Here is a 24935-nt window from a genome sequence, read left to right as displayed (position 1 = left end):
CAGAAGTACAACTAACCTTGTATGAACATCAATACTTCTGGAGCCTCTCTGTAGCATTTTAGCATCCCCTCAAAAGGTGTGCCAAAAGCCACCTGAGGCCACCAAACCCACATCTAGGCCCATTTCATGATCCATTTATTTCATTCTAAGGCTGGATGTCTCCTTCCCTCTGTGATCCAGTCTGAAAGCAAATGGAACTGTATCCATTCTGCACGAAGAGGCCAGTTGGATGATCTCTTTGTAGGTGAAAGCCAGGGAGAGACAGCCACAAAACCACATGTGATGTGACACTCCCCCCCAAATCGTTCCTGAATTTGCTTATTTTTTGCTGCCCTTCTCTCCCCTGACTCTTTCATCCCTGTTGAATGATTGCCTGGGAGCCAGGGGTTTACCTGAGCGTATAGAGGACTTTCCCATCATTCCAGATCCGGAGCAGCTGGTTGGGGGTGGTGATCCAGTGGGAGTCAGCCCTCTTAGAGTTCCTGAAAAAGGTGTCTGGGATCCAAATCCGGCTCACCATATTAGTGTTGAGGGTGAGAGCTTTGAGGGTGCTGTTGAAGCGAAGGCGCCGGTCATACCACGTTTGGGCGAAGAATATGTCAATGGTGTATTCCTGTGAGAGGCACAAAATAACATTATCCACAGCCTGCATAAAACTGAGACCTGCAGCTCTTCACCCTGATGGGTGGCATTTGGTGGAGATCATTATTAGCATTTGTATTGCAGAGGGTTGGACTAGATGACTCTCAGGGGTCCCTTAAGTAGCTTTTCAGGGTGATGCACATCAAGGAATGATAGAAGGTTACATTGACTGTACAATCACTTGCTCAGGATCACATGAGTAATGAACCCCCTTAAGGAAAGGAAGCAGTGAAGAGATGAGTTTCCAAGGTCCTTTGCACTGAAGGGCAAGTAACTCAGAAAGGGGCTCCATAACTGTGGGGCTCCTCTCAAGAAGACCCTATCTCTCATACATATTAAACTATTGATTTTACTGGTAGCAGATCCTCTGAAGCACATGTTAGTCGTAGTGTACAGGTAGGGTAACATGGTGGTCCCAAATCTGCGTTATCCAGACTGAGAGATGATCCAAAATAAACCTATGCAAAGACAGCCTTGAAAGGTGGGAGCACTCACTGAGCAGCAGCAGCTCACTAGCAGTGTAAGCCAGCAGAGGGAGGGCAAGTCTGTCCCTGTGACATCAAAAAAGGGGGCTGTAGAGGCGACAGGTTAGGCTTAGGCAAGAAGGAAGCCAGTCAAACCAGCTCCCTCCTTCTGAAATGCTTGAAAGTTTGAATAAGGCAGCAAATTGGTGCCATCTATGGGGAGCTATGGGGGGCAGGACCCCCCAATATTTTCAAGGAGGGCCCTAGTCTCCCTCCCCCCCCCCAATTCCACTGTGATTCTCAAAGCATGTGGCAGTGGGAAACGTCTTCACCCTGGCGTGTCCCTTTGAGGATCACCAGAGTGCCTTCTAGAAAAGTGCTCTGGCAAGCTCCCCAAAGGACACACCAGTTGAAAGCATCTTCGTGCTGGCACATCTTCTGCCAGGGATGCAGTGAAGGTAAGGTGACTGGCGGTCAGGAGGTGGCAGGTGGCAAGCCAAGTCAGCCTGGCTGGGTTGGGGGGCGGAGAGGCACATCGCAACATTATATACATGTGATGGGCCCTTGCAATGTTGGGGGGGCAACTCAGTGTGCCTGGGTGACAGTTTTGGACAAAATGCTTTTAAAAGAGAAACCTAATATTACAGTTTGAGAAGTTCAGGGTCTCTTTTCAACCTTTTCTTGGCTTCTTTCTTCAACAGCAATGCAGCTCTCCCACATCACTTTACTTTTTTTGTTCCATTCTGTTGACTGTCTTTCTAAACACCCTATTTTCTAGTTTGACATACAATATTTTCACTCCCTTCCCCTGACAACCTTTCAATCAACCAGAAGGAGAGTACCATCCTCCTTAATTGCCGGGTTCCTGGGCTGAACATTTTGCTCTCCTTTGTAAAAGTAAAACCTTTTCTAATGAACTACTGACACTCCTGTCCTTGTGCAAACTTTCGACCTTCCTGTGAAGGAGAACCAAAGACAAAATGGCTGAAGGTCCTGTTCTATCCCACTGCTCCTCACCTCCCATGCCCCAAAGTGGTGCTCATGGGTGTAGCCAATATTTATTTAGGGATGGCAGGCTTTATCTTGGTGGGGGCAGAACTGAGTTATTTGCAACGCAATTGGTCAGTTAGTTATTTTTATTCATTTACAGTGGTACCTCGGGTTAAGTACTTAATTCGTTCCGGAGGTCCGTTCTTAACCTGAAACTGTTCTTAACCTGAAGCACCACTTTAGCTAATGGGGCCTTCTGCTGCTGCCACGCTGCCGGAGCCCAATTTCTGTTCTCATCCTGAAGCAAAGTTATTAACCCAAGGTAATATTTCTGGGTTAGTCGAGTCTGTAAACTGAAGCGTATGTAACCTGAAGCATGTGTAACCTGAGGTACCACTGTACTTTATTGACCCATGGTGGTGCTGCAGATTCCCTGCCCTCTGGAGCAAATAATGAAGATAAACCTTGCCTGGTTGGGTTGGGTTCCTTCTAGGTGCTCCCTGGTGGGCAGTTTCTAAACTAATCCTCTCAGTCTCATGCTGGGATGGGTAAAAGGTCCCCATAGTTGCTAAATGTCACATGCTACATTGTGACAGAAGAATACATCTGTATGGAGGAACCAGAACCCAGGTGCTTCTGCCAAGAACCTTGAGGCTAGCACAGACTATACAGGATCAGAGATGAGGTGTCATTGTTGTCTTTGGCTCAGTCACAAGGCACTTTTCCAAAAAGCAAATTTCTTGGTCACCTGAGGAGCAGGAGGCTGATGCACAGGACTGTCCCACAAGGGCAGTTGGAGAGCAAGAGAATCGCCTTAGATTTTGCAAGGTAGGAGGTTTCTGGAAGTGCAACCTAGAGCATATAGCTCAGGATTCCCTTCCCCTGCTATGAGCTTTGAGAGTTCAGTTCAAAGACATGCTGGGAATATTTCCTGCAGGTAGAGGACACACACACAGAGAATGGAAGCAATGAAGCAACACAGCCCAGAACAAAGGCCACCTCCTTGCAACTTGTAAGCTTCACTGGGACACAAGTTAAAGACATAGGCAACATCCCAATAGTTTAGTGAATTCATCATTGTTCATGTGTTTAATCATTTAATTCATCTGGATGCCCAAGCCTGTCCAGATGCACTCAAGAAATCTGAAGCACATTACTAAATACAGCCCAGTCAAAACACACAGGGAGGATATGTTGCTGCTTTGGTTCAAGGACAGCTTCTTTTCTGCTCCCCTCCCCATAAAAAGTCAAAACTGTCCTCCCATGTATGTTCCACTCTGACTTTTATGGAAGGGGGCAGTTGAAAAAAACCTGGAGCAACTTTTGGCCCTGGACAATTGTCCCCCATGCCCTGCTATGTGCAATAAATCAGATATTAGCCCCCTGGAAACATAGTGACTGGAGTGGCCTTTGTTTGGCTTTGATGTGGCTGCCCACACAGCTCTTGAATGCTGCTGAGGTACTGTGCTAGTACTTTCAGCTGGAAGTGGAATTAAAATGCAAGCTCACACATAGATATAGTGCTGTTTGCTCCATCAAACTCAGCACTGCCTGTCTCTATGGGTAAGATCTTATATGCTTCTGTGGGGCTTAAGTCCCATTCCACTAAGGTCCTGTTTCTCACTGTCCCTTTGATAAGCAGTTTCCTCCTTGCTCCTTCCCTTTAAAACACCTAGTTAGTTCCTCTTCCTTTCTAGCCATGTGATTCCTGGGCTGAAAGTTAATTATTCAGTTTTGGCTTTCAGTTAATTACTGGTTTCCTCACTCCAGCTAGAACAACTTCCTGTTATTTTATTTGCAATTACTTTTGTTTCAAAGAAGAAACCAGCAATTAAATTCTCCTTTCTTGCTCCTAAGGATCAGGAACTCACCAAGGATTCCACCAGATGGCCTGTCAATTCAGCCTTCATCCTGATTTGCTTGAACAAAACTTATGTAGCAGTTAGACTATATCCAGTTTTATTGGCTATTCATTCTGATTTCATTACAGGTTGGGTATGCAATGATGAACAATCATCCTAAATTCATCCTGGTTTGCTTGTGGTGGGTTTACACATATTTCTGTCAATGAGTTGTTCATCCCACAATTTCCCCATAACTTTCCAAACTGTAAAAAGTCATTTTTTAAAAGTAGATGTATTGTGCTGTGGTGACAAGAGTGCTTTAGTCCACTGTAAACATGCCAATCAAAAAAGTTACAGTGTGCCCTTGAATCCCTCCCTCAAAATACTGACAGACTGGACACACCATAATTATTGTCACTCAAGAAGGTGACAGAACCAGAACCAACTAAACAGCTGCTCAAAAAGGAAACTTTCACTTAAAGGCACAGTAACCCTGCCAAGCCTCAGTGGAACTGCACCAGTACACACTGGCTATGCTGGTGTTATGACTGCATTCCTTAAGTGAGGAAAGTGCTTCTACAGATCAGGTGTAGAAAATGGCAACATGAAGAGAACCTCAAAACAATGTCATTGGGGTTCAGTGTCAAGATATAGTGCCTTCCAGTAGCACCTTAGAGGCCAACTAAGTTTGTTATTGATATGAGCTTTGTGTGCATGCACACTTCTTCAGATACCTAAAGATATATGAAGAAGTGTGCATGCACATGAAAGCTCATACCAATAACAAACTTAGTTGGTCTCTAAGGTGCTACTAGAGGGACGCGGGTGGCGCTGTGGTCTAAACCACAGAGCCTAGGACTTGCCGATCAGAAGGTCAGCGATTCGAATCCCCTCGATGGGGTGAGCTCCCGTTGCTCGGCCCCTGCTCCTGCCAACCTAGCAGTTTGAAAGCACATCAAAGTGCAAATAGATAAATAGATACCACTCCGGCGGGAAGATAAACAGTGTTTCCGTGTGCTGCTCTGGTTCGCCAGAAGCGGTTTAGTCATGCTGGCCACATGACCCAGAAGCTGCATGCCGGCTCCCTCGGCCAATAAAGCGAGATGAGCGCGGCAACCCCAGAGTCGGTCACGACTGGACCTAATGGTCAGGGGTCCCCTTTACCTTTACTTAAGGTGCTACTGGAAAGAATTTTTTTATTTTGTTTTGACTATGGCAGACCAACAAGGCTACCTACCTGTAACAAGAAATAGTGCCTGCACTAGACCAGCTGGTTGGTGACATGGAAGCAAAACAATTTTCTCATGGAGAATCTGAATTATTTTAGAGCCTGGCCTGGCTCAGAATAGATTCCCCCCAAAATGGCTCAGTTGCTGCTCTCACTTGTCTCCTTTTTCTTGCAGGACAAACATGACAGCTGCTCTTCCTGTTCTCTTTCTTTTACCTGATCAGACCCTGCTCCTGCTCCAGTAATGGTTGCCATATGGCTTGGAAGCAACATCTGCCACAGACTCTCTGAGAAAGGCTGAACAATCAAACTATCCTAGGGCCCCTGCCCCCAACCTACTGGGGGAATTTGGGAAGAAAGGGCTAGATATAAATTAAATAAACAAACAGATTATACACATAATGCAGAATTGCTCATCAACAGGCTTCTTCCACCAATTCTAATGCACATTGCAGTTAAGGTGGCCCTTAAGTAACCCAGGTGCAAAGAGTCAACAGGCATCATACAGTGGCTCAGGTCTTAGCATTGGGGTCAAATGTGGCTTAGCTTTGATTAACTTTCCTCTTTTGGCCTCTGTTCCTCAACTGCCCATTGGGCCTGTAAGGGGACAGAGAGCCTTTCCAGGAAGGTCAGGGCACACTCCACCGGCTACAGCAATGAGATGTTTGTCTGCTCCTCCCCATGGACCATTTTTACAACACACACCCCCAGACCACATGCAATGAGGCCAGTTATGCTCCTGTAGCACCTCCTGTGGCAACATCACCTCCCAAGCAGGTGCAGCCTGACACTATTAGCAGCAGATCATAATGCCCTAGATGCATATGCTCAGCTCATGACTAGCAGTCCTCACCTAAGAGACCGGGAGAGAACTTGAGCATGACATCAGCCAAGTTCTGCTCAGGATAACACAACATGTCTGTAGTTAAGAAGACAAGGCTTTTGATAGGAAGAAGCTGGAGGCTGTACAGCATAATTATGGGATTGGAGTGTCACCACCACCGCTGGGCCACCTGCTCACTGACCTTCCCCTATTCACAGTACTTTAGCACACTTCCAATCAAAGTTGGGGAGGGCTGCAGCTGAGCTGGGGTTCTGCCCTCCAACAGGCAAGAAGTGTAGGAGATTTGCAGTCAAAATCTAACAATACATATTCTTGTAATTAGTAAGTCTAGGGGCTAATGACCACAGAAGGAAAATTTCTAGGTGGGCAGACTCAGACAACAGGAATGCAATTGGTGGAGAGAGAGGGCTATGTGATGTCATTTCCCCTGTTTCCAGTGGCAGGAAGAAATGAGAGATATAATCCCTTATGCTTCCTGTTGCACACTTTCTCTTTGTTCTTCTGCACCATGTCTTCAATGGAGATGGATATATGTCTATGCTCTCACTGAGTGCAGATTCTATTTTAGAAGTCAGCTATGTATTTTGTAACCTAGAAGTATTTTTACCTGCATTGCTTTTGCTGCTGTTGTTTGCTGAAAATGTGTGCAATACTTTAAGTAAGTATAGTCTATTTTTAACTTACTTTACAGTGTGGTTTGATTTTTTCACACACACACACACACACAGACAGTGTGGTTTGATTTTTTCACACACACACACACACACACACACACACACACCAATTGTGGTAATTATAGAGGGGGGAGTCAGCTTGCTAAATATAATGAGCTGTATCAACCTCTCCTAAGCTTCTAGTTTTCTGCCAAGGGTTGGTAATCTAAAGCTCCGCCCTACTCAGCTTCTAAGTGCAAATGCTAAACTGATTATTCTAAATGTTTAAGTGTCTCACACATAATGGGGGGCTGGAAGGATAATTGTAATTAATATATCCTCTCCTACCTACTAAATTCATCCCACAAGAAGAAGATGGGCTATAGTGTCCCTTCCCCTTCTCTGGTCTAGGGGTCATTAGAAAAGGATCTGAAAATAAAAGTGCCAGTATCATAATACCATTATTGAAATCTATGGTGCAACCACATTTATTATAGCGTGTGAAGTTCTGGTCACCTCACCTCAAAAAGGATACTGTGGACTTGGTAAACATTCAGAAAAGGGCAAGCAAAATAGTCCAGCAAGATGCTGGAATGACTCCCCTGTAAGGGAAGATTGCAGCATTTGGGAATTTTTAGTTTAATGAAAATGGGATGAAAAGGTGGCATGTAAAATTATGCATGGCACAAAGAAAGTGTATACAGAAAAGTTTTTCTCCCTGTCTCCTGGAGCTCATGGACATCCTACAAAGCTGAGTATTGGGATTCAGGACAGATAAAAGGAAGGACATTTTAGTTAAATTTTGGAGCTTGTCCCCTCAAGAGGCAGCGATGGCCACCAACCTGGATGTCATTAAAAGACAACTGGTCAAATTTGTGGAGGAGAGGGCTATTGATGCCTACTAGCCATAATGACTATGTTCTGCTTCCATAGTCAGAGGAAGGAAAGCTTCTGCAAACCAGTTGCTGGAAACCACAGGAGGGCTCTTGGTCTTTTCTTCTAGGCATAGCATCACCCTCATCAGCGGCAGCCAGCCGGAGCTTGTACTCTTCCTCCTCCTCCTGGTTATCAAATTTGTCGTCCAAGAATTTAATATTTACATTTTTCGGCTGTTTTAAGAATAGAGTGCTGTCCTTGGTCCTGAAGCCTTACAGCACTTTACAGAATATAAAAAGAGCCTCTTAAAATTTGTTAGTTCAAAGGAAGAGTTTTTGCAGCCTTCGTTCCTTCCTGTGAGCAGGCTTTTCACAAATGAAAGCTGCTGCTCCCCTAGCACAGCGCCCTACCTCTCCTTTCTTAGTATGCATGGCAGCAGCTTCAGCAAAGAGGCTCGGCATTATAGCTTTAAAAAGGTTCTTATTATTTGCCGAGGAAATGCTGATGGCTTACTGAAAACACATGTTCAGTGGTTTAACAGGGAAAGGGTCTCTTCACCCCTTTGAATAAGCAATTGGCAATGAAAAAGGGATTAGCTCAGCCTGCTCCAGTGGAAGGCTGAGCAACGATGAGGCCAAGGGTGGAGGGGGAGGAATGATTCTGTGGGGCTGGAAGATTCCTAGTCTCAGCCGACCATATAAGAAAGAGGACAGGGCATGGGCAACTTCAATCCCAGCTGACTTCAGGGGGACTTTGCAGCTACTAATTCTGGCAGCACTAAATCCCTAACATATTGGTGGTGGGTGGGTGGGGGGTCGTCTCCGTGTGTATATTCTCTGGTGAGTATACAGATGAGATAAGAAGATAACAACATAAGAATATTCCTGCTGAATCAGGCCAGTGTCCCACCTAGCCTAGCATCCTGTTATCATAGTGGCCCACTAGATGCCTCAGTGGGAAACCCTCAAGGAGGATTCAAGCACAAGAGCACCCTTCCCTTCTGTGGTTTCCAGAAACTAGGATTCGGAAGCATCACAGCCTCCAACCATGGAGGCAGAACATAGCCATTTTGGATGGTAGCCACTGATATTCTTCACCTCTTCCAGTAATTTGGAGGATCCTCTGTTAAAGCCATCCAAGTTGGTTGTTATCATTGCCTCCTGTGGAAGCAAGTTCCATAGTTGAACAATGCACTGTATGTAGGATTTAATTTTTTTAATCTATCCTGAATCTTCTAACATTGAGCTTCACTGGATGCCCGCAAGTCTCTTTCTTTCCTTCTCTCCTTTCCCCTCCCCAACCCACTTATACACATATCCACCACTCCACATTTCTTCCAGTTTCCACCGTTCTCCCAAAGGGTTCAGCACTCACCATGTGGATCACAGAGACAGGCCCAATGCTGTTTACATAGATGTCCACATCAATGAAAGTGGGCTTGACTGTAAAAGAGACCGCAAAAGAGAAGACAGGTCAGCCATGGGAGAGGGTTATATGCCAAGGGCAGCCACGAGGATAGGTGAGCTCAGTGGTTTATGTGTTCCCAAAAGTGCACCCAAAAGTGGCTCTGAAAACAATACAACAATGCAATCCAATGAAATCCAATGAAAATGTGCAGACAGCAAACTTAACAGCAGTAAGAGAAACACAATAATTAAAACTTTTAAAAAATAAATGCCCATGAACACAAATCAGTTTTCTGTGTCTACTTAAAAGTTAGCCATGAAGGGGCCTGGGGCGTCTCTCATTGGGAGGCTGATCCATAATTTGGGTGCCACCCACAGTCAAAAAGTCCACACCTGCTATGCCTGTGCCCAGAACAAGGTTGCCCCAATGATGAGACATGGAGAAGCAGCCACCTCAGATGGCAAAAGAACCCAAGGCGGTACTTTCATGGGCACCCCACCTACCCTGCCTGTGCCACCTGCTTCTGCTGCCACTGGTGCCAATTTCCTCCAAGATCTCATAGTGGAGGCGATAGGGCAGGCAGTGCAATAGCGGTGTAGCTTGGGAGGGTCTGAGGGGGCTGTCACCCTGGGCACAGTTGGGGGGATCACGTGCCCTGCCCCATCATGATCTGCTGTGTATTCAGCACCCTGAAGCCTAAGGGCACTATGAGAAGGACATAACGAGTCATGGTGTCCTCCCTGTGAGCCAAACAACACTCGTAAAAGCAGTGCTGTGCTCCCAGCGCCCAGGGTGCACACCTGCTCACAGCATGTTTTTGTGAGTCTTGCAAAGCGACACTGGGCCTGTGGGGCACCATGAGTGCACCCTGCTTTGCAGCAGTGGGCAAGGCTCACTCCGGTAGCACGCCCTGCCTATGGCCCTGCCCCTTGGAGCACCCTCCGCATGCCCATGCACCCACCCACGCTGAGGACATGCCACTCCTGCGTGAGGCTTTGCAAGGGATCCTCCTTAAGAAGCTCTTACAAAACCTCATTGCTGAGCAGGAAAGGGGGAGATTAAGCAAAGACTTCTCTTTAAGGAAAGGCTCTTCTTGAATCTCCCCACCTCGCTGGTGGGGGTGGCATGGCTTTGCAAGGACTGCTCTTTGAGGGGAAGCCCTTGCAGAGCCTAACAGCTGCCCATCATGAGGCCAACAGTGGGACAGTTTGCTGCTGGTGCCAAAACACCTCAGGCTGCCCCTGGCCCAGAGGAGAGCACCCTTAAGAGAAGTTCTTGAAAAGGTTCCTTTGGAAGTGGGCAGTTCCTTGCAGCTGAAGCAGCCGAAGCCACTGCCTCAAATTGAACCCAGAAACATTTTATACTCCAATGCATAATACAATCTGCTCTGCTGCTCCCAGAAAACTCTCTGTCAGCTAAAGTTTCTGGGCTCTCTTGGAAGGGCAGCCTAAGGAGAAAACTAATGCAACTTGTGGCTAACATTTTTTTTTTAAGTAGCCACAATGCAAAAAGAAGCAGAAGCAGCAGGTGCAGAGCCCTGATCCAGAAAGTGTTTTTGATCTGGATCAGGAGCATGTGCTAGTTTTTCTGCTGAAAATTGTCCCCTATCTAGCAGTTGGGTAGGGAAAATTTTCCAGTAGAAAACTGGCCTGGGACCCCTCTATGGCTGCTTTTCCTCAAAAGTAAAAGGGGCAGATTAAGCTGCACCCAGTGTACACCCACCTGCCCACCCAGACTGACTGTAAGTAAGCAAGTGGTAGACTGAGACTGGGGCCGCACCCCTTTTGCTCTCATTGCCCACCCTCTACTACTTTTGCCCTCTGCCTCTACACCCCAGTGCTGCTGGACTTGGGAACCTGGTGCTCAGCATACAAAACATCAGTGCCAGCAATCAATCATGTTCCACGTACTTCCCCTTTCTTTGCAACCTGCACTCCTCAGTCAAGGGTGCCTTCCAGCTGAGGTCTCCCTTGGGAGGAGGAAAACTTACTGCTGATATCGGGGCGCAGCTTGTTGTCATAGTTCTGGAGGAGGGAGTTGAGGATCTGTGTGGCATCCGTCTCCTGGGCTTTGGGGGTCAGGACCCAGGTTTTGTTGGTGTTGCTGAGGTAATCGTAGTCATATTCCTCTGTGCTCTCTGCCCTGCAAGAGAAACAGGAAGTCCATGGAGGAGCGGGCAATGGGAAAAGCATATCTCGATCTCAGACCCTGGAGAGTTGCTGGCAGTCAAAGGAGCTACTCAGGGGCAGGCGGGGGCAGCAGGGGACATTTCTGCCCACCAACACCATCGCAACATTTTGGAGAGGAGGTACCATAGTTTTTGCTCTATAGGACGCACCCGACCATAGGATGCACCTTGTTTTAGAAACAGAGCCCCTTCCATTTCTCCTGCCGCTTCGCTGAAGGGGCGCTGTGCAGAGAGGGGGAGAATTTTTTTTCTTGTTCTCCCCCTCTAAAACAAGGTGCGTTCAGTGCGTTCAAGGTGCATTCAGTCGCCTTCAGTGAAGGCAACCCGAAGCCTCTGGAGCACAGTGGGAACTTTCATCCTGCTCTTCCTGTTCCTTTCGACCTGCTCTTTGGGGCTGGCCTCAAAGAGCAGGTCGGGGCTGGCGGGGGAAGCCCGGCTTGCCCCCCCCCCAGCCCCGTGGACCACACATTCGCTCCATAAGACGCACAGACATTTCCCCTTAGATTTTAAGAGGAAAAGGTGCGTCTTATGGAACGAAAAATACGGTATATAACACAACAGGCATACGTGAACCTCAATACAAGTTGATGTGCTATAGCAGTACAAATCAATATAGGACAATCTGTGTTCCTGGTACTTTACATAGCACAAGAAGAGAACTCCATGTCCCAAGGAGCATACAATCAAAATTCAGCACAGGGAAAAGCAGGAGCAGTTTGGGTGAAAATGACCAGCAGGGGGTAAAGCAAGAAGCAGTATGCAACTGCGACAGTTCCCCCTGCTTAGGCTTACTCTCAGGGTAAGGAATCATAGGGCATGGGATCCAGGGGGTGCTCATTTGAATAAATGCTGTTCAAGTCACTGAAGCAGAGTCCAAATTGTGGGGAAATAAATATACGAATCCCTGTGACCCATGTGTGTGGGGTAAATAACAAAAGAATCAGCTGGGTGCCTGGATTTAACATGTGGGGCTAAACTCACTCTCTTTTTTTCTTTTTTTTAATTTTCTTTTTATTAAGTTTCTCTTCAAAAAAAAAACAAAAGAAAAAAAACAAATCAACAAATTCAAAAGAAATATCCATACATAGCACAAAAATAACATCCATTACAATTCTTTGTCTTCTTCCTTGAATCTTTATATCTTTAGATATTTAAACCTTTCCTCTACGCACCTATTGACCTCCTTCCCTCCCGATTTCGGGCTTCTTAATAAAGATTCTTTCTTTTTTCTGCAGCTATTAATTGTTGGGGCTAAACTCACTTTCTAGTAGGAGAGAGCACCCAGTAGCAGAGTTCAAACTCACAAAAGTTTAGCAGCAGTATAACATGGGAAAATAGGTTCTTAGACCCCTTATCCTGTTTGGTAGTATAAAGAGCTCCCCTCTTTCTATCTCTCCTGCAATGAACAGACCACACACTGTTAAGTACATTTAAAATGCTTTGCTTAAAGGTGTGTGGTCTGTTCATTGCAAGAGAGGTATAAAGAGAGTAGCTTGTTCAAAAGGTCAGATTAATGCGTTTATCCAAACAGCAGCAAGAAGAACACAGGCAGAATACTTGGGGGGGGGGGGGCGGAATACGAAAAGATACATGGTCTGCACTTGGAGTGAAGATTAGACACGTACTTCCTGATAGGATACATCAACAATAACAATCAATTAGATGGAGCAACTCCCCTATGTGGAAAGGTTGCAGCATTTGGAGCTTTTTAATTTAGAGAAAAGGCAAATAAGAGGCAATGTGATAGAAGTTTATAAAATCATGCATGGCATGGAGAAAGTGGACAGAGAAAACTAACCCCCCCCCCGAAACACTAGAATTTGGGGGCATCAAATGAAGCTGAATGTTGGAAGATTCAGGACAGATAACATGAAGTCATTTATGCAGCACAGAGTTAAACTATGGAACTCCCTTCCACAAGAGGCAGTCATGGCCACCAACTTGGATGTTCTTAATAGAGGATTAGACAAATTCATAGAGAAAGCTATCTATGGCTACTTCTTCCTCTACAGGCAGTAATGCTTCGCAGCGGCAGCTGCTGGAAACCAGAGGAAGGGAAAGTGCTCTTTTGCTCAGGTCCTGATTGTGGGCTTCTATTTTGAGCATCTGCTTGGCCACTGCAAGAACAGGATGCTGGACTAGTTGGGCCCCCTTTGGCCTTATACATCAGGGCTCATCTTATGTTCTTATGCTCTTTTGAATCCCAGGCAGGAAAACTGAGAGATCATTTCAATATGTGCCATTGGGTAAGTTGGCTGCTGTGATGTGCCCCAGCACACGTGCACGCACGCACACACACCCCGTAATACAATAAGGCACTGGATTTAAAGACGTGTGCCTCAAGATGCCCCTTCCTCTGCCTGCTTATTGATTCAATTTTAGTGAGAAGTTTACAATCTCCCCTCCCAGCTTCCACTTCCCAGTAATAAGCAGGGGAAGCTCTTCCATCTCCCAGGTGTAATAAGTGATGGCAAGGCTCCTGCAGGCACCAAGCAATTAGGGAGGTGCAGGGGACATGCCTTGTGCCTGTTAATGGAAATGTCACACGCAGCAAACATTTTGCAATCAAGAGCTGAGCAGGCTGGAGGAGATGTTGTGTCAAGACACAGCAATTCAATCTGGCAACTTGTGAAAGGTACAGCCCAGCTCTTGTCTTGCTCAGACAGAATCAAGAGGAAAAGGTATTCATGCCTGACATACTGTAAAACCTGCTTGTCAAAACAAGCACCTCTCTTGACCAGGCAATTCATGAAAAGGCAGCTCAGGTGGGAGAGACCTACTGGAGCACTATCATCCTGTGTGCGTGTGTGTGCGCGTGCACACACACACACATTTTATGGTGGGCGTGCATGATGGGCTGTGGTGGGCAGGCAAGCTAAGGGACAGCTTTGCTCCCTGGCCAGGGATGTGTCAGCCATATTAATTAACAGATTCAGAAGAGAAAGATGGGTTTTGACATCCCCTCCTTGGGTGATGCTTGACATTATCCCAAAATCAAGCCATGTCAGCAGAGGCCAAGCACACTTGGTTAAAGAAAGAGCACCCAGACCTCAGCTACTGTAGTCAGCTCAGAAGGGGGCAACAAAAACACACCAGATTGGCAGATTCAGAGATTAGTTTCCAGATCTGAATTGTGCTGTTTTTCTGGTCCAGACACTTCTGAGGAGGTGTGTAAGCTCATCAACTCTGATTGGCAGTCCATGTGGGAAACAATAGTTCAGCCAAAATAAAATTTCATGTGTTGCTAGATAAGCAAAGGCACATGGGGCTCCCCTGTATATTCGTAGAGAGAACACTCTGTGAGGTCACATCCTCTGCTTATCTTCACAGGGAAAGGTAACCAAAAGAAGAAGAATCCTTACTACTTATGTCCTGCTCAGAGCTCAGTCTTCTTCCCCATGTAACAAAAGAGAGAGGATGCTTGTCTGTTCTCTCCTGAGCACAGACTCCATTTTGATCTCAACCATATATTTTGTAATGTACAAGTAGATTCTGCCTGTCTTGTTTTTTACTGCTGCTTACTGCTCAATCAAATCTGAAGCTCTATGTAAGTAAACAAAAAAAAAAATTCTTGCATTACAGACTTCTCTGTGTTTATTTTGTTTAGAGGGATAAAAAGGGGAACATACAATCTGCTGAAGCATCCTGGATATTAATATTAAGGTAAAGCAACCCTTTGTCTCAGGAGTTTCCACATTTTATAATGCAAAGAAATGTCAATTTTAAACTCTGCTTACTAGACATTAAGCTCATACAAGTAAGAGGAGGGATAAATAAGAATATCCTATCCTACACTCCAAATCCATCCAACATCCCACGGCTTACTTTTGTTCAGTCACCCATAATTAGTGGTTGCCACCAGTCTCTTCCCCCCTGGTAGGTACAGAGAACAGGGTCACCTCTCATTTGCAGGGGGTGTCAAGATGAAGGGCTCAGGGTAGGCTTGGGAGTCATGGGCAGGTGGCACGCCGAATGTCACCACCTCTCACTGATAACACCCAAGGTGGACCAACCCCACCGCTCCCCTTCCTCCGCCCCTGTATGAGGGAAGGCATACAGTGGAGTTGGGGTTGGAAAGGGAGGATTAGCTTGGGGAAATGGAGGCAGAGAACAAGGTGACCTGATAGTTGATTGATAAGACTGTGGGGAGTGGAGGAGATTCTCTCAAAGCAGTAATCACTTGAGGACCTCTGATGAAACTTGTTGCCAGTAAGAATGCCCAATAAGATGCCCGTAATGGGAAACCCACAGCAGGACCCAGGCACAACAGTGATTTCCCCCTCCTGTAGCTTTTAGCAACTGAAACATCCTCCTGACTGTGGAGGCAGAGTAGAGCCATTGTGACAGAAGCGTTTGAGGTTTAGACTTGTGGGATAAGATTTGTTAGTTTTAAGGTGTTACAAGACTCTTCCTTGCTACTAGAGCAACAAATCTTGGCCTCTACCCTTGAAATGGCTGTCAGCAGAGAGCAGATGGAAGGAGAACATCTTCATAATTCACAGACATGGTCCACTGCTGAGATATTGGGATGGCCTGTCATACAGATGATTTTAAAACTCAGAGGTGAACAGCCTAACTTCAATCATCAGGGCAGCCACCAATCCCCCCATCTAGCAGAACAACCTGCTGCTGAACACCAATTGTGGCAGAATACTGGGCTACATGGACCTTGGCTGACTCCGAAAGGTTATGCTTATATTCCAGTGCAAGCCCCCCCCCCCCAACTTTGGGGCCTGCTGGCACATATGAGAGGGTATCATTTTGGGCACCACTCACAAAATTGCTTTTGCAGAGCAAGGAAAGGGAATAATATAAAAGCTGGATAGGATCCTCTTTAATTGGCCTGATTTTGACATGGGGTTTCCCCAAGCCACCATCCCCATGTGACAGCTGATTCTATAGCCATCTCTAGCCTGCCATAGTTTGGTTGCTCCTTGGGATGTTTGCAAAGGGAGAGGACCATAGTTGATTGACATACTTTGCATGTGAAAGGTAACAGTTCCATGGGTCTCACAGCCTGCAGCCTGTTGGCTGGATGGACAAGAGCTGCCGTATATCAAAAAGTAAAATTCCTGACATCTGCAAAATTGACAAACCCCAAAATTGTTGAGCATTTTTGGGGAACAAACCCAAATTGTTTAGCTCTTTCCCCCAACAGTAATTTTTAAGGTTTTGGAACTGTTTCCACTGCTTTTTCCATGTTGCCATACATCTGGGTTTTCCCTGACATTTTGCTGCTTCGGCAAATCCCCCCCTCCAGGCCCATTTTTACACCCCAAAACCAGGACATGTCAGGAATTTTCCTTATGTGTGGCAATGCGTGACTGAAGGCAGCTCCATCTGTTCATGAGAGGGATCAATCACTGGCCCCCTGCCTGCATTCTGGCAAAAGAGGGATGTAGGAGAAGGGCATTATTTGTGACAAGGAGGCTTGGCAGCAAGGAAGTGATCAAGGTCTCAGTTTACCATCTTCACTCTTCTCTCAAAGTGCCCTCTAACAGCATGTAGTAATTTGCATGGATAAACTGGTTCCTCACTTAAAGCCTGCTGTGGATTTCCCATCACATTTTCAAAGGAGTCCTGTGAGATGATGGTTGATCTGCTGACAGCATTGTTGCCAACACAACAATATACACCTCAGCTCTAGTTTCAAATGATTTTCTAAGCAAGGACTGGGTCTTCCTCTCCTCCTGGGAGAATATCTGTCATGGTCATGCTATCTTCTAAATAGTGTATGCACTGAAATTTGGGGGAGGATTTCTTCAAACTAGTCAATTAATCACTTGACATATTTAACGAATTAATTATCTCAGACTGTATCTGTATTGGATTTGAAATCCTTTTTTATATATATGAAATTGTTTTATATGTGTTTTCATTGCTAAATTGCTTCAAGGTGTTTCAAAGGAAGTGATCTGTAAAAGAAATTAATTAATCATCTGATGTAAACTAAAGGCTTAGGATACCTCTCAGTCCAAGTTGAAAGCTCAGCTTTTGGTTTAGTTTCAAAATCAAAACTAGTTCAGGTGTTGTTGTTGTTTTAAGGTGAAGAAGGAATAGGAGGAGGAGCATGGCAGCTGAGGGCTACAGGGGCTGGCAGTGGGCTCTGTGCAGGGGTGGTGGGGGTTAGGATCTGGCCCTTGGCAAATGCCTCCCCTTGACCTGGGGGTTGCGGCTGCACAAACCTACTGAAAGGGAGCACTAATGGGTCTATTCAGGATTTAGAGACAACAGCCAAAGGAATAGTCACAGATATCCGGGATGGAGATTGAGCTGGGCCTCATCAGTGGGCTCTGTCCCAGAACCTGTTAGAACATCATCCAGAGGAGAGTTGTTCTTTACCTGTCTGTCCCCCATCACTGGATAACTGCATCAGGGACCAACCTTTCAAACTGCGGGCCCAGGCCTCTTAGTCTGTGTTTATGGATCCAGCCCCAGGACTTTTCTTTTGAGGTCATCATCACAGCAAATCCCCCCCCATCTTTCCCTCCCCCCCCCCCTTGGAAAAGCATCATGGCCTCAGGGTGCCCTGGACAGGGCTCAGCTTGCCTCCTTGCCTCTTGTGTTGTTGTCTGCTGCCTCTAGCCTTTGCGCAACTGCCCTCAAAAGGACACTGTGACCGCTTGGGGTGACAGGTGAGAGGCTCTGCACTGCAATGGGACCAAAGACCCCTCTGGCTTATGAGCAGACTATCTCTTTGTCAGTGAAGTTTTTCATTTTGAATTTTAAGTTTTATTTTTGAATTTGGCACATTTTTCTCAATTTTTCAATTTTGTGATCTCCCCCAATTTTTTAATATTTGAGATTGCTGGTGAGAATTTTATTGTTGAGGCAAACTTTAAGCTGTCCAAACTTACAGAGGACAACTATATCTGCTGGAGAATAATAATAATAATAATCATCATCATAATCATAATAATAATTTCCCCAGACACTCTAGGCGGCTCCCAACAGAATATTAAAAACATGATGAAACATCAAACATTAAAAACTTCCCTAAACAGAAACCAGATTTAAAATGAAATGCATTTTGCCATGCATTGAGCTAGAATGGATCAGAGGAGGGAGCCAAGAATCCGTAACAGCAAAGGGGAAATGGGATTAAGAGAGTGATATAGCAGCATCACTCCTCTTTGACAATATTTCAGCTTCTGAAATGATTCACACAGCGAAAGACGAAACTGCTGCTCAGATGCTTGATAATATAGAGGCTGCATCTGCATATACAAGCAAGACCTAAGGGTTTTAGTAGACCACAAGCTAAACATGAGTCAACAATGTGAACACACGCAGCAAAAAAACACACCCTAATGCTCTTCTAGGCTGCATCAATAGAAGTATAGTGTCCAGATCAAGGGAAATAAGTAAGTACTGCTCTATTCTGCCTAGGTCAGACTACACCTAGAATACTGAATCCAGTTCTTGGTGCCACATTTAAGAAAGATATTGACAAGCTGGAACATGTACAGAGGAGGGCAACCAAGATGATCAAGGGTTTGAAAACCAAGCCTTATAAGAAACAGTTGAGGGAGTTATTGAGGTTATTAATACTGCACATTTGGAAGCAGTTGGGTGAATAAAAACTGATTCTTCTTTGAAATAAAAATTCTCCAGTGCAAAAATATGGTTCAGAATCTTTACTTCCAGAACTTTAACTCCAAACATAACACTAAAAGTTACATTCAGTTAGATGCTTGATTTCTTACACTGTTCCCATCATAAGGCATAATGTCTTAGATCAAAAATATCTTGCATGCTGAGTTAAAAATCAAAGCTCTGACTCTTCTCCATTCCAGCCTCCATTATCCCGAGGCTGTTTACTGGAAACAGAATCAACACATCCTTTCTCTTCAGTAGCTTGAAAAACAAAAGAGCACCCCCACCTAAGATGCATGTCTACAGATTAGCATATGCATAGACCTGTAACACAATCCTTTTTCATGAGATTTAAACATCTTGTGACTGGGCCACAAAGATACAGCCCCACTTAATGATTAACCAGTTAGGCTCTCTTCAACTTCAATGGAAATTTCCAGTCATGTTTCATAGTATAATGCAGGCAGATTATATATTTATTTTCCATTCCAATACAGTGGTACCTCGGGTTAAGTACTTAATTTGTTCTGGAGGTCCATTCTTAACCTGAAACTGTTCTTAACCTGAAGCACCACTTTAGCTAATGGGGCCTCCTGCTGCTGCCATGCCACCGGAGCATGATTCCTGTTCTCATCCTGAAGCAAAGTTCTTAATCCAAGGTACTATTTCTGTGTTAGCGGAACCTGTAACCTGAAGCGTCTGTAACCTGAAGCATATGTAACCCGAGGTACCACTGTATATTTTAAACAGTTAACAAGAGTTTAGCTTAGAAAATAAGAGATTAGTATGAGATATGATCGCCATCTTCAAAAATCCAAAGGGCTGTCACATGAAAGATGGAGTAAGCTTGTTTTCCTCTGCTCTGGAGGGTACAACCCAAACCAATGACCAAGTTACAAGAAAGGAGATTCTGACTAAACACCAGGAAGAGATTTCTAACAGTAAGAGATGTTAAGATAGTGCAACAAACTCACTTGGAAGGTAGCACACTTTTCTTCCTTGAAGGTTTCTACACAGAGATTGGATGGCTAATTTGTCCTGGATGCTTTAGTTGAGATTCCTGCATTGCAGGGGGTTGGGCTAGATAATGCTCTGGATCTGTTCCAACTCTACAATTCTATAGGTTCAGGTACACTAAGTGGCAACTGAAGTGAAAAAGAACCCCTTGCAGTGAGTTCTGTATGTTCCAGAACTGAACTGCAACACAATGAATGTGTCCACTTTGGGCAGAAAAGGTTTCAGTGTATTGTTTCAGAAAACCCTCAACCCTAGTCACAGATAATGGCAAAGAGTATTGTTCAAATGGCATGACAAGCCTTCTGGAAGAGGAGTGTTCCCTACACCCCACAACAGAGTGCAGCTGCAGAGAGAAAGATCTAGTGCGGAAGTGACAAGATGCATGCAAATCTTCCCAAACGTATGTGGGGAGACGCAGTAGCCACTGTGGAATATCTCCAAAACAGACTACCAACTAAGGGAACTATATACACACCTTTTCAACTTTCACACCCAACTTGTTACACATACATGTTTTTGGCAGCATTGTCCATAGCTACATATTCAAAGAGAATAGGGACAAGCTGGACTCCAGAGCAGAAAAAACGAATTTTACTTAGTTACTCTTCTGGAGGAGAATGCTACAGAATTATGGGCTTAAAGACAGGAAATGTCAGCTCAAGACATGTAGTTTATTTTGATGAGCACAGCAAAGCTGACAAAAGTGGAACTGTTGTAAATTTCTCTGAGCAACCACAGGAAGAAACACAAGACGTCATGTACTTCCCACAACTAATATAACAGTCCAGACCTGCAGCCTACTGTAACAGCACTCTTGTACAGGGGATGAACAGAAAGAAGGCTCAGAGGACTAGACTACCAGCAGTAGCAGCAGAAGTGATGAGGAACAGTCTAATGGGGAGATGCCTGAATTTGAAGAAAGTGATGAGGGAACTGAGGCAATTCCAGAACCAGAGGTCAGACACTCAGCAATATCAAACAGAGGTGTTCTGCCACTAAGACCATCCTACATTGTGAGGTTGGTACAACCCCTAGAACCTTTCACCAGGGAAGAGATAGAAGGGATGCTAGACACTGAAGCTTGCCTCTGGATGAATCCTGCACAGGAAAAAATAGATGCACTGCACCAGAACAAAATCTGGTCTCTTACCAAGCTTCCTCAGAAGAAGGGGATTGGAAGTAAGTGGGTGATCAAGGTAAAGCAGGGTACAGATAATTCAGTGCTATAAAGTGAGGTTGGTAACCTGTGGCTCCTCTCAGAAATATGAAGAAGACTATGATGGAACATTTGATCCTGTTGTAAGATACACTACTATTAGAATGCTTTTAAGCATAGCAGCATATAAGCAAATGGAAGTGAGACACATAGACATTAAAGCAGCATTCTTGCACAGCAAAATCTCAGACGACAAGATTTACATGAAGTAACCCAAAGTTTTTATCTAACCAAATTAAGCACATTTAGTGTGTAAACTTCAGAAGTGACTATATGGCCTCAAGCAAGCTGCTAGGCAGGGGTCAGCAAACTTTTTCAGCAGCGGGCGGGTCTACTGTCCCTCAGACCTTGTGGGGGGCCAGACCTATTTTTTTTGGGGGGAGGGGAGACAAAAAACCGAACAAATTCCTATGCCCCACAAATAACCCAGAGATGCATTTTAAATAAAAGCACACATTCTACTCAGTAAAAACACCAGGCAGGACCCACAAATAAGCCAGAGATGTATTTTAAATAAAAGCACACATTCTACTCATGTAAAAACACGCTGATTCCCAGACCATCCACGGGCTGGATTTAGAAGGCGATTGGGCTGGCTCCAACCCCCAGACCTTAGTTTGCCAACCCATGTGCTAGAGCATGGAATAAAAAGTTACATAGCATGCTCATACAACTAGAGTACAAACAAGGCTACACAGAAAAGTATTTGTACACTAAATGCAAAAATGGACTATTTTGGACATTATGGACATTATGTTTTGGCATTTGCTGATAATCTTTTTATTGCAACTGAAAATGGCCAGGACTACAACATCTAAGCAAGGATGTGGAGGTTAAAGAAATAGGAAAAGCTCACTACTATTTAGGTTTTCAAACAGAGAAGAAGATTAATAATTTCTTCTAAGTCAAAAGCAGAATGTCACTGAACTGCTTGACAATCTGGAGATACAAGAAGCACACCCAGTTGCAACACCTATGAACACTGGCTTTTTAAAGAGCCAAGAGACAACAATCAGTACAGGTAAAGAGACAACAATCAGTAAAGAGACAACAATCAGTACAGGTCAGCAAAAGGAAAACTTTTGTACCTGACCACCACCACTAGGCCAGATATTGGCAACACAGCTGGAATTCTGAGCAAAAAAGTAGGATCACCCACTGAACTGTAAACTTAAGTTGCCAGCTGACAGTTACCCTGAACTCATAGGTTAAATGGACATTGTATAGGCTGGGGATTCTAAAGAGTTTAAATCCACAGGTGTTTATTTTTCCTCATGTTTGCAAAGGCTCCCATTTCTTTGGGCAATTATAAACAGAATGGTGTATATTTATCTTCCACAGTCTGAACATGCAGCTGCCTGCTACAGAGGTGTGCAGAGAATTAGCCTGGCTCGATGAACTGACCAAAGACTTTGGGTTAGTGCAGGAGAGGACCTTTTGACTGATAGAGGACAACCAGAGTTGTCTGAAGCTGTCATGGAGTGAGAATTTTCACTCAAGAACCAAGCATATTGGGGGAATTTATCACCTTGCGCGTGAGGCAATTCAAGATGTACTTGTAGAACTGGCTTATTGCCAGACAAAATAAATAACTGCTGATCTTCTCACCAAACCTCTACTGAGAGACAGTTTCCAGAATCTTCGAGTCAAGATGGGACTCAGGGTGGTTAATAAAATGTGCATGAAATTGTTATATATGCCTGAGAAGGGGGTTGTGTAAAATTCCATGTTTGCTGGATGAACAAAGGCTGAAGACACAAGGCATCCCCTGTAAATTCCTAGAGGGCACTCCGTGAGGTCACACCCTCTGCTTGGAGGGGCAGGAAAGGTAACAGTAGGAATATAATTCTTATTACCTCCTTCCTGCTCAGAGAACACCCTCTTTCTCACCATGCAGCTGTAGAATAGGATGCAGGGTCTGTGTGGTCCTGATCTAAATAATGTATTTTGTAATCTAGAAATGTACTTTGCCTGACTTATTTCACTGCTATTTTCTACTTGATTCGAGTCTGCAACTATGTAAGAAAACAATATTTTTATACCCTTACATTACCGACTCCTGTGTTGTTATTTTATTTAGAGGAATAAATAAAGGAGAAGATCCAGTCTGCCAAAGGCATCCTGGATAACTATAACTAAGCTACACAGCTTAGTTCCTAGTTTCCTTGTCAAGGCTGTGAAGGATGGTATATTTTTAACTCATAGTTATCAAACTACATGTGAATCTCATTCAAGTTAATAAAAAGAAAGATAGTTAATAAATAATATATCCTATCCCACCTTCCAAATCTATCCCAGCAGCTGCCTCTCTCCCCCTCTTGGTTCTGAACCATCCTAACTTGAGTCTTAAAGAAGGTCAGAGAAGCCTCCCAGCCAGGGGACATGATGCTGCTCCACTAAGCGCTTGCAAAGAGCCTGGAATCCCCCCTCCACACACACATCCCCATTTTACAGGCGCGAAGGGTGAGGCCAAGCAGGCAGTTCCCCTTCCACCTTTCTCCGCGGGACACGACTCTGAGTGCCTGCGCTCAGACTAAAAGGTCCCCAGAGATCTCCCGCTCTCCTCAGTCAGCATGCAAGGAACAAGTGTAGCATTCTCAAACAAGTTGTTGCGGCTGGGGTATGCCAGAGCGCGGCGGCGACGTGTCCGTGGCCGACCTGTCGTAGGTCCCAGAGAGAGTATGGGGCATGCTGGAGCCGTAGGCAGGGCGCTTGCTCACCTCGTTTGGGAGGCTGGACCGAGGACCAGGCACATCAGGAGAACTTTCCCAGCGCTCATCCTCAGGAGGGCGCTGCCCGAGCCCCGCCGCAGGCGCCTGGAGGTACTCCTCCACCTTCGGGGAGGCAGGCAGGCAGGCAGGCAGCCGGACCACCGGACGAGAAAGGCGTCGGCGTCGGCAAGGAATCCCGTCCTCCTGGTCCGGACAGTAGCGCATCCGCCGTGGGGACGGCCTCTGCGGGGACGGGACGCGGGACTATAAGGTCTGGGCTCCGGGAGCGCAAACACTTGTGGCTGCCGCCGCCGCTACCAGCGAGCAAGGAAGAAGGAATCGGTGGAGAAGTGGCGGCGGCGGCAGCGAAGGGACCGGCATTCCCTCAGGAGGGTGCTTCGACGTGCTGGCAGCAACGAGCACAGCCGAGCGCAATCCGATCCGAACCCCAAGCCTGGAGGGCGCGTGAGTGGGGGAGTCGCGCCAAACCTCCGCCGAAGCGCGACTAGGCGCTGCCGCCCGTCGGGCGAGATCGACACGTCCACAGCCTCTCAGCCCAGCCCTCTCCTCGCTCTCTTGCTTGGGCTACCGACTCCTGGCTCCCCCTTATCCTTCGGGAGAGAAGGGTAAAAGTTTAGCATCGCGCCGCCTAGCCGCCCTCCGCTGTTTTGGCCCAGCAAGCGAAGTGTGTGCGTGAGACGCAACCGGGCCGGGCTGGCGGGCGTGCAGGAGAGCGGCTCCCATCCTACTGGGTCCTAACGCCCCATCTTCTGGTCATGGGTGGAGGAAGGAGCCGGCGACATTGGCAAAGAGCAGCGTCCCCAGGCCCCCAAAGGCAGTGTCCCTCGATATGCCAGAGGGCTACTCCCGGGGGAAGGAGGGTCTGGACCAGCCGAAGGAAGCTAGAAGGGGCTGAGCGGGAAATGCTGGAAGGTCTTCACCCGCTGTTAGAAGGAGAGCAAGGAGGGAGCCAGTATAACTTCTCTAGAGAGGGAATTCCAAATTTGCTTGTGAGCAGCTACCACTGAGAAGGCCTCTTCCATTCAGTGGACCTGTCAAGTCATGAGGCTCTCACAAATTTCTAACTACTTTGGGGGATATCATACACACAAGTGGCTACCAGCCATGATGGTTATGCTCTGTTTCCACAGAGGGAATAATGCTTTTCTCTACTAGTTGTTGGGAACTGCAGGGTAAGAGCAGAGCGCTCTTGTGTTTGGGTTCTGCTTGTGGGCTTTTTCTGAGAGGAGATATGATAG

The 24935-nt window shown here is 45.8% G+C and overlaps 1 protein-coding gene across 1 annotated transcript in view; it reads right to left on the bottom strand.

Annotated features, from left to right (window-relative positions):
* The window catches only part of LOC310669527 (gamma-aminobutyric acid receptor subunit gamma-4-like), a 37666-nt gene extending 13255 nt beyond the window's left edge, over positions 1-24411 (bottom strand). Inside the window, 5 exon segments of the mRNA XM_083423805.1 lie at positions 393-613; positions 8916-8983; positions 10939-11090; positions 23686-23864; positions 23866-24411. Of these exon segments, the coding sequence (XP_083279931.1) occupies positions 393-613; positions 8916-8983; positions 10939-11090; positions 23686-23864; positions 23866-23901 (656 nt within the window). The 5' untranslated portion in view covers positions 23902-24411.
* Between the last annotated feature and the right edge of the window lie 524 nt (positions 24412-24935).

The sequence above is a fragment of the Podarcis tiliguerta genome, assembly GCF_965153285.1.
Source record: "Podarcis tiliguerta genome assembly, chromosome: Z".
NCBI classification, from domain to species: domain Eukaryota; kingdom Metazoa; phylum Chordata; class Lepidosauria; order Squamata; family Lacertidae; genus Podarcis; species Podarcis tiliguerta.
This window is presented reverse-complemented; position numbering and strand designations above follow the sequence as displayed.